Source organism: Mesoplodon mirus, assembly GCF_964341445.2.
Source record: "Mesoplodon mirus genome assembly, chromosome: 6".
Lineage (NCBI taxonomy): Eukaryota > Metazoa > Chordata > Mammalia > Artiodactyla > Ziphiidae > Mesoplodon > Mesoplodon mirus.
The window spans coordinates 78,806,305-78,820,641 of NC_138982.1; the positions used below are offsets into that span (position 1 = coordinate 78,806,305).

Genomic DNA, 14,337 nt, shown 5'->3' on the forward strand with positions numbered 1-14,337 from the left:
TACCACGAACTCTTAAGAAAACAGGCAAAGGAGAAAAGATGGTCACTGACCTAAAAAGCTTAAATACAGCCAAGATACAGGAAACTACTAGGCAATAATTAAGTGCTAAAATGTCTGGCACAAGTAAAGATGTATTAAGAGAAACACAAGAGTATGGGAAAGAGAGGGTTGGGGGGGGAGAGAGAGAGTATGGGTGGAGCACCTGGTGAAACTAGACAGAGAAAGAATTTGAGCTGGATTTCAAATGGATAGCTCGCTCCACTCTTGAAGAAAACATTTCCAGCCCTGCCATTTAGTAGCTTTGTGACTTTAGGCAAATTATGTCGTCTTACCTATAAAATGGACTAAATGAGAGAATCTGTATATAGAACTTAGATCAGCAGTTGACATACAGGAAGTGCACAATAAAGGTTAGAGCTGTTATTGTTACTTGATGTTTCTCTATCACCTAATGTCTTGTCTCTTTCCTACCTTCAGGGACAAACTTATTCAGAGCAATCTACAAATACTGCCTATATTTCCTAATCATTCATGTATCTCTAATTCTTTTTTTTTTATTCAAACAGAAAGTCACAAAAATTATAATCATCCTCATCAGTTCACTCAGTCCCAAGTAATTAATTTTTTTATCTTGATCTTTTGTTAGAACTTTTATGAATTCATCAGTTTTCCATTAGAGTTCTGAAAATGCTTATTCATTCAGTTCAGCAGTATAGTTAGTTACCAGAAACCTGTACTTGTCAGTCTTTTTCTTTAACTCTTACTATGACTTGGCTTCTATCTCAAATACACCCCAAGTCTCAGTTTCCTCATTAGTAGAATGGGGATAGTAAGGATTTTTCTGAGAATTAAATAAGTTAATAAATGCAAAGTGCTCAAGACCTGTTAGCTGTCAATACCTGACATTCGTGTGTCCCTAACAATATCAGTGCATTTTGTCTCCTCGTTCCCCTTCCCCCAGCCATCACACTTGCTTATTATCTTATTTCTTACTTCTTGACTCCTGTAATAGCAATATTTTTGCCCACTATTGCCAGAATAATTATCCCAATCATTCCACTTCCCTGCTCAGAAACAGTTACTGGCTTTCCTTGTAGTTATAGGGCAAAGTCCAAACCTGACCTGGCACTTGAGAGCTGCCCAAACTAAATTCTACCTTTTATTACTTTTCTACTCATATTTTTCATTACAGCTGTGATAGAGCTTGTCAGCTATCCACCAAGATATGTTATATCTTATTCTACCAGGGCACTTAGCTAGATTACATGTCCTAGCCCCTATTCACAGTTACATGTAACCACATGACTAAGTTCTCATTAATGGAAGGGGAAAAAGTGAGGTGTGCCACCTCTAGGCTAGAACCTGGAAGACAGCTATATACCCCCTCCATGCTTTCTTTCCCTTTCTGCCAGCTGGAATCTGGATGGTCATCCCGCTTCACCCATGCATATAATGAAAAGGTCCTAGGAGACAGAAGACCTGCAAAGTGGAAGCAACCTAGGTCTTAAATCAGTGTGAGGAAAAGAGCAGTCCCAACTGTGAACAACTGTCCTAGATTATTATGCAAACTGTCCTAGATTGCTATGTCAATGAGAAACGAATTTCTTCTTAAGTCTCAGAATTTTGGGATTCTTAGTCTACTCTAAGTAATACAATAACTTTACACAAATCTTCTTGCTCTACCAGTGTCTGGTTGCAGAAGCAAAGATAAATGCTCTCTGGAAAAAGATAACACCAGAAACTTAAATTATCTCTACATTTTTTTCATACTACTGACATGAAGGGCAAGAGAATTCTCTGTTCTTCAGAATGCCCCTCTCCTTGCATTTAGCATCCATTAATACTATGGATTAAGGTCCATTAATACTATGAGGCCCCCACAAACATTCTCATCTATCCCCTAGGTCAGTGGGGTACTGCATCAGGTGAAGAACCACTGTGTATCTGACTGTACTAGCCCTGGTCCTTTCAGGCCATTTTGTGCTTTTCTCCTTCCCCTGTTCATGACATTTGCTTTAGTTAATAACATCTTACCCAATAATTAATTAAATTTTTTCTTTGCTTGAATTTAATTAATTAATTGGCGGGCAGCACCTTCATTTGTCCACCAACCCAGAAGCTCTGCTTTTAATTTTAAATTCCATTTTATTTAATTAATTTAATTAATTTATTTAATTCACGGTCTCTGTATCTCTCAGAGTTTGTACAAAGAGACGTACTTGGAAGGGCTTCTCAGGGTTTATAACATGAATCATAAGATGTGCAAAATCAGCATCATCTAAATGGGTGCTACACTTTCCTTCTTGAAACTGAGCATGCTTGGAATACCTGCCATCCAGAAAAACAGGTTAGGAAACTAAAAGAAGGCTTTCTTCTTATAGTAAAGGTACACTAGGTAATTTGGATTAATATTCTGGTTGAAAAAGCAGAAAATCTGGGGTGGAAAATCTATCTGAAGGCGGCAGAGAGCCAAGAAGGTAATCCAGAATTCTGGAACCATGATATAGGATGAGGAGGAAGCCCAGAGGAGCAAGCCTGATATGTGGGGACACTTTTCCTTAGGGGTATGTCTGCTGATTTCAGAAAAGGTAGCTAAGGGACTAAAAAGTTACTGACAGCCTCATGAATCTAGGAAGAAAAAAATATGAGCTCGAGGCCTGCTCTAAGGTGGTTGGCCTTGTAGAAAACCCCAGACTTTAGCTGGGAACTCTGAGAGTTATACCTAAGAGCAGTGTAAATTAGAAATGGAACTGTGGAAGGAAGGGAGGGAGGGAGGAAGGGAGGAAGGAAGGAAGGAAGGAAGGAAGGAAGGAGGGAAGGAAGGAGGGAAGGAAGGAAGGAAGAAATGGAACTGTATTCTGAGGGATTAAAACCCAGCTTTAAATGATCTCAATTCTTGAAACTAGATTAAGTATCCCTAAACTCCTAAGAAAAAACATAAGTTCTTTCTGGAGGAAAAGAACATCATTTGAAGCTTAAAGTATCTCTACAACTTTTAATATACTATGTTGAGCACTCAGGCAAAAATAACTGAACACATAAGGAAATAAGAAAACATGAATGAATATCACAAATATAAAGAGACACAGGGATCCAGATAAAGGGTTTAGGAGATACAGACTTTAAATAACTATTTTTAATAGTTCAAAAAAATAAAATACAAGATCAAGCATTTCCACAGAAATTTGCAAACTATGAAAAAGCATCAAATAAAAATTTTATAACTTAAGAATGTAGTAATTGAAATTAATAACTCACAGATGAGTTTAACAGCGTATTAGATAGAGCTGAAAACTGAAATAGTGAGTTGGAAGAGAGGCTAGGTAAAACAGCCAGTTTGAAGTAGAGAAAGGCAGAAGGATAGAAAATTCAGAACAGAGAGTAAGTGACATAGGACAGACAGTGTGAAAGTATAACATATACGGTTAGAGTTACTGAAGGAGAGAGAAATAGAGAAAACGGAGCATGAGCTTCGAAGGGATATTGGCTAAGAATTTTCTGAAACTGATGAGAGACATCAAGCTACAGATTCATGAAGTCCTACAAACCTCAAGCAGAATAAATTTTTAAATTTTTTTTCCATTTTGAATTACTTTTTATTTATTTTTATTTTTCAAACTGAAGTATAGTTGATTTACAGTATTATATGAGTTTCAGGTATACAGCATAGTGATTCAGTATTTTTACAGATTATATTCCACTAAAAGTTATTACAAAATAATGGCTCTAATTCCCTGTGCTATAAAATATATCCTTGTTGCTTATCTATTTTATACATAGTAGTTTGTATTTCTTAGTCCTATACCCCTAATTTGGCCTCTCTCCACTTCCTTCTTCCTTCTGGTAACCACTAGTTTGTTTTCTATATCTGTGAGTCTGTTTCTCTTTTGTATATACATTCATTTGTATTATTTTTTAGATTCCACATATAAGTGATATCATACAGTACTTGTCTTTGTCTGACTTATTTCACTAAGCATAATATTCTCTAGGTCTATCCATGTTGCTGCAAATGGCAGAATTTCATTTTCTTTTATGGCTGAGTAATATCCCATTACTCAGTGTATATATATATATATCACATCTTCTTTATCCATTCAGCATAAAATTTTAAAAACTTGCCACCTAGTTAAGCTGCTGAAACCAAAGGCAAAGAGACAGATAGAAAATCTTAAATGCAGCAAGCTTTTAAATTTGAGAGCTGACTTCTCGGTTGAAACAATGGAGGCCAGAAGAAGATGGTATTTTCAAATAAACAAAAGAAAATAAATGCTAACCAAGAATTCTATATGCAATACAAAATAATCTTCAAAAACAAAGGTCAAATGAAGACATTTTCAGACCAAAGTAAAAAAACAAACCCCAAACAAGAGAATTTGTTGTAAGCCAACCTACACAAAACACACACACACACACGCACACGCACACACACAGACACCACACACACACTGACTCTTTCTCTCTCTCAAGGATGCTCTTTAGACAGAAGAAAAATGATCACAGATGGAAGACTGAAGATTAAGGAAAGAATGAACAGCAACAAAATGGAAATATGAGAGTGAATCTAAATGAATATTGACTGTAAAATAACAATAAAAATGTGTCTTGGGCAGTTTAAAATATATGATAATAATAGCACAAGTATGGTAGAGGCTTAAATGGAGTGAAAGGGTTCTAAGGACCTTGGACAGTCCTGGAAGAGGTAAAAGTTCTAATTTATAATAGATGTTAATAAGTGAAGAGTACATTCTGTACTTTCTAGGGTAACCACTAAATAGTAAAAGAGACTATAACTACCAAGCTAATAAAGGGGGAAAAAAGAGTAGTAAAAAATCCTTAATCCAGAAGAAGGTAAGAAAGAAGAGAAAAAGGACAGACTGCACTGGAAAAAAATAAAAACCAATAGTAAGGTGGTAGATCTAGACTCAAATTTATCAATAATTACATTAACTGCAAATGGACTAAATACTCCCATTAAAACACAAAGATTATCAGACTGAATTAAAGAAAAAATGATATGGTACTTATAAGAGGTGTACCTAAAGAAAGTTTGAAAGTAAAAAAATGCAAAAAGATATACCATGCCAATACAAATGAAGAAAAAGCTGGTGCAACTAATAGGCTTTAAGGCAAAAAAGCATTACCAGAAAAAAAAAAATAATACTTCCTACAGATGAAAGGTTCAATTCATTAGTCGATACTATAATTCTAGATTTATGTGCACCTAATTACACAGTCTTAAAATATATAAAGAAAATATTGACAGAAATAAAAGGGAGAAATAGACAAATTTAAAATAGTTGTGTAGGATCTTAACACACCTCTCTCAGTAACTGATAGAACAAGCTGACAAAAATGAGTAAGGAATAGAAGATGTGAAACACACAATTAACAGAATTGATCTAGTTGACATATATAAAACACTGCACTCAAGAATTATAGAAAACAGTTAACCAAAAATTGGGTCAACAAATTTGAAAATACTTAAATCATAGTATATCCTTATGAGCACATTTATGCAATTTAGTTAGGAATTAAAAAAAAAAGAACTAGAGGATCTTCCACAGGTTGTAGATTAAGAAATGTCCTTTTAAATAACTCTGGAAACTAGAAAATATCTTAAATTCAATAATAATGAAAATACAGAATGTATGGAATGCAGCTAAATCTGTGTTTAAAAGGACATAAATAGCCTTAAAATGCATGTATTAGGGAAGAAAAGCTAAAAATCAAGGATGTAAGCATTCATATTAAAAAGTTAGAGAAATGAAAGCAAAGTGACTTCACTCAAGAAAACAGAACAGAAAAAAATTAAGATAAAGTCAAAAATTGATGAAATAAAAAATAAGCTTTCATTAAAGAGCTACTGGTGAAATTATTCAAGGAAAAAAATGAGAAAGAAGATACAGAAAATCAATATCTGGAATGATACAATGACTTACCTTTGAGACCTAATAAAATCATACAATGAAGAACTTATTACCATAAATTTGAAAACTGAGCTGGAGTGGACAAATTCTAGAAAGGTATAATTTCTTAAACTGACACAATAATACGTAGAAAATCTGAATAATTTTATAACTATTAAAGAAATTGAATTCATATCACAAAGAAAACTAGATGGCTTCATCAGCAAATTCTACCAAATATTTAGGGAAAAACAAAAGCCCCAAACCACTAAACTTACATAAACTCTTCCAATAATAGAAAAAGAGGAAACACTTCAGAAGTTGCTTTCTGAGACTAGCAAAACCTTGACACTAAAATTGAAATGGCAGTAAAGATGCTCAACATCACTAATTATTAGAGAAATGCAAATCAAAACTACAATGAGGTATCACCTCACACCAGTCAGAATGGCCATCATCAAAAAATCTAGAAACAATAAATGCTGGAAAGCGTGTGGTGAAAAGGGAAACCTCCTGCACTGTTTGCGGGAACGTAAATTGATACAGCCACTATGGAGAACAGTATGGAGGTTCCTTAAAAAACTAAAAGTAGAGCTACCATATGACCCAGCAATCCCACTACTGGGCATATACCCTGAGAAAACAATAATTCAAAAAGAGTCATGTACCACAATGTTCATTGCAGCACTACTGACAATAGCCAGGACATGGAAACAACCTAAGTGCCCACTGACAGATGAATGAATAAAGAAGATGTGGCACATATATACAATGGAATATTACTCAGCCATAAAAAGAAATGAAATTGAGCCATTTGTAATGAGGTGGATGGACCTAGAGTCTGTCATACAGAGTGAAGTAAGTCAGAAAGAGAAAGACAAATACTGTATGCTGACACATATATATGGAATTTAAGAAAAAAAATGTCATGAAGAACATAGGGGTAAGACAGGAATAAAGACACAGAACTACTAGAGAATGGACTTGAGGATATGGGGAGGGGGAAGGGTAAGCTGTGACAAAGCGAAAGAGCGGCAATAAAAAATAAATAAATAAATAAATAAAATAAAATAAAAATATGAACCATATTTTCCTGTTTCTTTGTATGTCTAATTTTTTAAAAACTGTATACTATACGTTGTGGGTGATACAATATCGAGATTCTGGATAATTTTATCTTTCTATAAAATAGTTCATTTTTGTGTTAGTAGGCCATTCAATTACCTTGAACTTGTGTAAGCTTGATTTTGTGCTTTATTAGGGAAGAATATTAGAAACCAAGTTGTTTCCCAAGCTCCTTTCACCTGGCAGGACTCAATCTCCAAATTATCCCCTCTGCAAATTTTTGTCAGGGCTTGGTTTTAGGCTTTGTTCATGGTGGGTCTAAGTAGAATAGGCCTTACTCTACCTAGGGTATGGCCCTTGATTCTAAAGTTTGTCCTTTCTGGTGTCTCAGCAGAAGCCTAAGATATTAACAAGGTGTTAATGAGGTCATACCACTCTGGCTGGGCCAGAACTCCAAGCGTCCTGCACTGCCTGCCCTCTACTATATTTGTTCTGCTTTCCACCCCACAACAGTCTCTCTAATAAGTCTCTGGTAGCTTTGCCCTTTACATGTTTCTGTTTATTAGCATCAGTCATCATACCCAAATAAATGTGAAATTCATGGTGGTTAACAAAATCCAGGAAGAAAATCAATATTATTTATAACTATTTCATAAGGATCTTCCTTTTGCAGCAATGACACAGGATAACGTTTTACCTAGGCCTTGAAGCTAAAAGTAAGAACAAGTAGACAATATTTATAATTTTAGTGAACTAAAAATACCTACAAGATATAAAGAAATAAAATGCTTACTTGGCTGACATGCACTGGTGTTAAAATTAAGTCCAGAACTCCAGACCAGCCAGCAAATACGCCAAGTGGTATGGCATATGCTAAAGCAATCATCAAAAATCTCAAATTGCTGTAAAAGAGGAGTAAAAGAAAACATTATTACAAATTCAAAATCTAGAGTTTAAACTCTTACTCATAGAAAAGTAAGTCATTTTGAAATTGGGACACCAGAATCAGAAATAGAAAATATTTGTCAGTTTCTTAATAAATTCCTTAAATTTTTTATATTTATAAGAATAATCTTTTTGTTCATATTGTTTAAAAATTTCAATGTTTATTATACAGATGAATTACTAACATTATTTCCTAGAATGAGTAGGCAGATTCAGAATTTTTTTTAAAAAAGCTCCTATTTGAAAGGATAAATTACTGTTTCTTCTGATGAACAAGGTGGAGGGAAAAAAAGATTAAAGGTGAATGGTTAAACAAACTGTGTACATCCATACCATGGAATACTACTGAGCAGTAAAAAGGAATAACTACCAGTACACAAAACAACCTGGATGACTCTCCAGAGAATTATGGTGGGTGAAAAAAGCTAACTCCAAAATTTTCTTTACTCTATGACTCAACTTATATAAAGTTCTTGAAGTGACATTATAGTAACTGGAAAGAGATTAGTGGTTGCCAGGGGTTAAGGAGTAGAGTGGGAGGGAAGTAGGTGTGGCTATAAAAGGGTAACAGGAGGGAGCCTTGTGATGATGGAAATGTTCTATATCTTTACTATATCAATGTCAATTTTCTGGTCGTGATATTGCACTGTAGTTTTCTAAGATGGTATCATTAGAGGAAACTGGGTAAAGGGTCCATGTTATTTCTTCGTATTATTCTTTACAACTGCATGTGAATCTATAATTGTCTCAAAATAAAGTTTAATTTAAAAATGTAATAAAAATTAGATACCATTAACAATTTTTTAAAAAATGTGAACTATAAAGTATCTAGGCATAAATGAGGAAGACCCAAGACCTATATGGGTGGGAGGGGGTGAAGCACATAAGGGCACAGAAGATGATTTAAATAAATGGAGACAGAGTCTATGCTGTTAATTCACCCCAAACTAATTCATGATTCAACACAATTATAATTAAAATTCCAGTTGAATTTTTTTTAGAAACTTATGAAATTTGCTCCAAAGTTCATATGGGAAAATAAAAGTCCTCAGAAAACTAACTCATTCTTTAAAAATATGAAAAAGGAAGCCCTTGTCCTGACAGATATTAAGACAAACTGCACATCCAGAGTAATAAAATTAGTATGGTATTAGCCCAAGAACAAAGAGAGCAATGAAGGAAAAAAGAAAGCTAAGACACAGAAACTCAATCTACAATAAAGGCAGCACTACAAAAATCAAAGGGCTGAGGATTGTTTAGTGAATGGTGCTAGTTCACTTTATGGAGGGAAAAAAGAAAACCCTGTATCATTAGATAACACCATACACTAAGGTGGATTTTAGGTGGGATGAAAACCTAAATGTGAAAGAAAAAACCAGAAAGTTGATAAATAAGGAATTAATTGACAAAATTAGTACACAGATAACAGAATGCAAATAGAAATTTGACTTTTTAAAATCAACAGGGAACTTATATCTAGAATATGTAAATCATTAAGGAAAAGAAACTACCACTGAGAAATTGGCAGAAGAGGAATTTACAGTAGATGGAAACCTAAATGGCAAACAACCACATGAGTCTCAAATTTATCAATAACCAGAAAACGCAAATTAAACAAAAGATATATTTCTTTATACCCATTAGACTAGTGAAAATTAGAAAGATGGATAATGCCAAGTTTGGTAAGCATATAGGGAAATGGGCACTGTGGATGGAAGTATAGACAAATGCAGGCATTTTTTTTAGAGCAATTTGGCAATACTTGGCAAATTAAGCTTAAAATAGCTTATGACCCAGCAATCTTGTGGGGTCTGTTTTCCAAAGAATTCTTAGGTCTATGGTGATGTGCAGGATGTCACTGCAGTGTTATTTGTGGTGACAATGAGTTGGAGGCAATCTGAGTACACAATGGAAGTGGGTATACAAAATGCAATGGTTTCATACCACGGAGAACAAAGAACTAAGTGTACACACAGCACAGGGATACATCTTGAAAACAGAGCACTAATATCACAAAATAAGAGCTATCCAGATATCATGTGCCTGCTGATGGAAGAAGGTAGCATCACCCATGAAGTAGTCTTGTAAAATCAAAACCAAAACCAAAACCTGAATCAGAACATAGCTCTAGCTAACAATTTATAGGAAATACAAAGGGCAGAGGAACTTGGCAAAGTACTACAAAGAGGCAATCAACAAAATCCAGATCTTGGAGACAAGAGAGCTGGTTCCTCAACAAATAAATTACAAGGGAAAGAGAGAGATGGAAAGGAAACCTACAAATTATAAGGCATTTGAGCCAACTGCAATGCGTGGACCCAATCTAGATCCTGAGTCAAACAAATTGTTAAAAAAAAAAAAAAAAACTTATGACATTTATGAGACAGCTGGAAATTGAAACACTGATTTGACAGTAGCAAACTACTGCTAAAACGTTTTTAGTGTGACAATAATGGTACCATATTTATGTTAAAAAGTGTCCCTATCTTTTTTTTTTTTTTTTCTTTTTGCGGTATGCGGGCCTCTCACTGTTGTGGCCTCTCCCGTTGCGGAGCACAGGCTCCGGATGCGCAGGCCCAGCGGCCGTGGCTCACGGGCCCAGCCGCTCTGCGGCATATGGGATCCTCCCAGACCGGGGCACGAACCCGTATCCCCTGCATCGGCAGGCGGACTCTCAACCACTGCGCCACGAGGGAGGCCCATTGTGTCCCTATCTTTTTAACATATACATACTGGAATGTTTATGGGTGAAATGATTTGTCATTTGGGATTTGCTTCATGATACAGGAAGGGGAGAATTGGGTACAGTACAAATGAAACAATATTGGTCATAAATTGGTAATTGTTGATATTGGGTTATGGGGATACAGATGTTATACTATTCTACCTTTGTATTTCCAAAATGAAAAGTAATTAAAAAAACCACGTAGTGTTTAGTGAAAAAAAGTCAAACAGAATGAGATACATAATGTGCCATCATTTAGGTAAATTAAACACAGAGAGGCATACAAAACAATACAAATGTCGTAAAGCACAAAGAGATACACATCAAATGCATTTGAGAGGTATCCTAGGTAGGGAGAAGGGAATGGGAGTGAGAAATATAAATAAAAGAATGAATGAATAAATAAATGAATAAATGTGTTCATGTATCCTGTTCATGTATCCTGAAGTAAGGAACACGTTCAACTCAACTCTCCACTCTTGAAGTCTAAAAGGCAAAAACAACAACCACCATCCTCAAACATTAAACTGATACATAAAGGGAGAAAAATGTTTACATTAGGTTACACAGTTTAAACGCATATTAAGTGATGGGAATCATATGGACAGTAAATAAATAATTGTGGTGGAAACTTTGGAGCATAACCACTGATTTTTTTTTCTGCCCAGACAATGGAATTAGAATCTAGAGAAGCAGTTTTCTGATTAATCCAGGAAGTAATGATATCAGGAGTTCTTTGAAGGACCAGGGAAAATTACACAGGTAGGTTAGGGGAATGGAGCGTGGCAGGCCCAAAGAACTCCCCTGGAAAGCCCAAAGTAGAAGCAGGCAATCCTGCACAGTAAACGAATGAATGTGGGAAGAGACAAAGGAATGTTAGGCATTAGTGTAAAGGGTTTTTAATAGGGAAGAAAGATCTTACACTCTATAGTTTGAACAGAGAATAAAGATCTTGACTCTAGGGTAATTAGAAGCAAACACAGGGTATATTGTGGTCAAAGTGATCATTTTAAGTTGTTTTTTCCTTGTCAGATCTTTTACATAACTCCTTACCTTAAAACCCTATAGTTACTCTTCATTTCCCACAGAATAGTCCAAAATTATTAGTATGGCATAATCTGACCCTAACCTACCTCTCTAGCCTTACCTACTGCTCTCTAACCTCTAGCTCTGCATGGAGAAAAATTTAGTTAAATAGCATCTTAAAAAAAAAAGTATCATTTTAACTCTCATCTTACAAATATGTTCTACTGATCACAATTCAATTGAACTAACATTATTTTTTTGCCTATCATGTGGAAGGCAATTTACTAGCTGCTACAGAGATGTGGTTTTCAAAAACTTTTTACTGTACTCCAGAGTAAGAAATATCCTACCTACCAATATTCAGTACATAAATACTGATACAAAAGTATCACAAAAATATGTATCATTACTATAGGAGATGCAATAATATTTTCTATTCTTTTTTATTCCATTCTACTTTTGTAAACAAAAAAAGGTGGTCAACCCTCTAAATTGGTTGGCTATGAATCAAAGTTTGAAAAACAATGTTACATAGCTATGCTGTCTAACATGGTAGCCACTAGTCAAATGTGGCTACTGAGCACTTGAAATGTGACTAGTGCAAGTAAAGAATTAATTTTTAATTTTACTTCATTTTAATTAATTAAAATCCAATTTAAAAACAGAAACAGTGAAAAGTATTTTTCCATTAAACACAACTTTATTTTTTTGGCAGAAGTACATTTCACTTTAACTGCTGCATTGGGTAAGATATTACTGTAGTGTGCACATGGTAGCATATGTTGTTTCTAGTATTATAACCCGTCACTGATCTTCTTGGTGTCAATGAACTAACTCAGTTCTAATTATTTTTTACACACTGATATAGCATTGTAATTTGCTTATGAATATTTTATGCAGGAATTAAAATACGAGATGAAGTATGTCACAAATTTCACAATGAATGGTAGATGCAACTTATTGCAGCAGAGTAAAATTGATGTCTGTTACGGAAAAAAATTTTTAGGATAATTAAGTGGATAATATTAAGGGACATGTTCAACAATTACACAATAAATTTTATAAGAAGTTTCTTCTTAAAGTCAAAAAAGAATCAAGAAGATTAGTTGTCTGAAATCTAAATTAAATGTTCAACAAACATTTTTAAACAATTTTTAACAGATCTGAGCTTATACTTTTGGTCAGCTATAAAATGGTTTGGATTCCTGCACAAGAAGAAAAACATTTTTAGATGGAGAGATGGTAAAATAAATTGTTCTTTTAGCTATGGAAGTTTTGTTTAAAATTATGAAGAGAAAAAAATGTATTTTACGGAAGTGAAAGATCTTCAATTAAGCCCCAAACAATTGCCTGTAGAATATAAGACCTTTCAAATAATATCAAAGATGTATTGATTCAAAATTTGAAAAATTGCAGGTAGTTATTTTTAACTTTAGATAAATAGTGCAATATGGGAGACACTGCTCAATGAAAACTGTTTTAATTGTAAATTTAATGAAATCTAAATGCAGACCAAGTATTTCTAATTCAAATTTAGCATCTAAATTGAGATGTGCTGTAAGTATAAAATACGCACTGGATTTCAAAGATTTTCTATGAATAAAAGAATGTAAAGTATCTCATTAATAATTCTGAATACTGATTACATGTTGAAATAATACTTGAGATATACTGAGTTAAATAAAATATGCTATTAACATTAATTTTACCTGTTTCTTTCTACTTTTTTTAAATAAGGCTGCTAGAAGATTTAAAATTACACATGTGGCTCCCATTATATTCCTATCAGACATTATTAATATATAGGATACAAAGATAGTTCTTGACCACAAGGAACTTACCATCTGGTGGGAGAGGAAGACTAGAAAAGAAAGAACTAACTAGGGAGAGTTGTTGATGAATCAATAAAAACTCATCACAACTAACGGGAGAAAAAAATCCAAAACATAAGTTCTAGTGGCCCAATTACAAATCATAATCATCAGAAATGGTCTATATATCCAAAGAATCAAATTCAGTACTGGGCCTTCAAGCATTTGAAGCCTTCAAGTGTAGAATTTAATCTAATTACATTTAAGTTGTACCAATAAAATAAAGGAAAATTAGAAATTAAGTTTCTAAAAATATGATCCCACTGGAGGTTCAAGATGATTGTCTATTTTAATCTGTATCAAGAAATACATAATGAATACAAATAATGTGCATATTAGGAAAAATATAATAAACACATAAAACACATGATTTCACAGATACTATTATATGATGTTTCCTTATAAAAGAAAATTATTTAAACAAAAGGTTTGATTTTTAAGATATGGGTGGTATATAGAGAAGGCAAAAACTATAGAGGTTTTTGCTTTGGGCAATTTTTTTTTCTTTTTTTGTTTGCGGTACACGGGCGTCTCACTGCTGTGGCCTCCCGCTGAGGAGCACAGGCTCCAGACGCGCAGGCTCAGCGGCCATGGCTCACGGGCCCAGCTGCTCCGTGGCATGTGGGATCCTCCAGGACCAGGGCACAAACCCGTGTCCCCTGAATCGGCAGGTGGACTCTCAACCACTGTGCTACCAGGGAAGCCCCGCTTTGGGCAATTTTAATTTTTTAATTTAATTTAATTTTATTTTGTTTCTATTTTATTTTATTTTTTAACATCTTTATTGGAGTATAAT

The 14,337-nt window shown here is 34.3% G+C and overlaps 1 protein-coding gene across 1 annotated transcript in view; it reads right to left on the reverse strand.

Annotated features, from left to right (window-relative positions):
- The window catches only part of SLC49A4 (solute carrier family 49 member 4), a 97,857-nt gene that overhangs the window by 40,874 nt on the left and 42,646 nt on the right, over positions 1-14,337 (reverse strand). Inside the window, exon 5 of the mRNA XM_082624900.1 lies at positions 7,768-7,876. Within this exon, the coding sequence (XP_082481026.1) occupies positions 7,768-7,876 (109 nt within the window). The remainder of the gene's footprint in view (positions 1-7,767; positions 7,877-14,337) is intronic.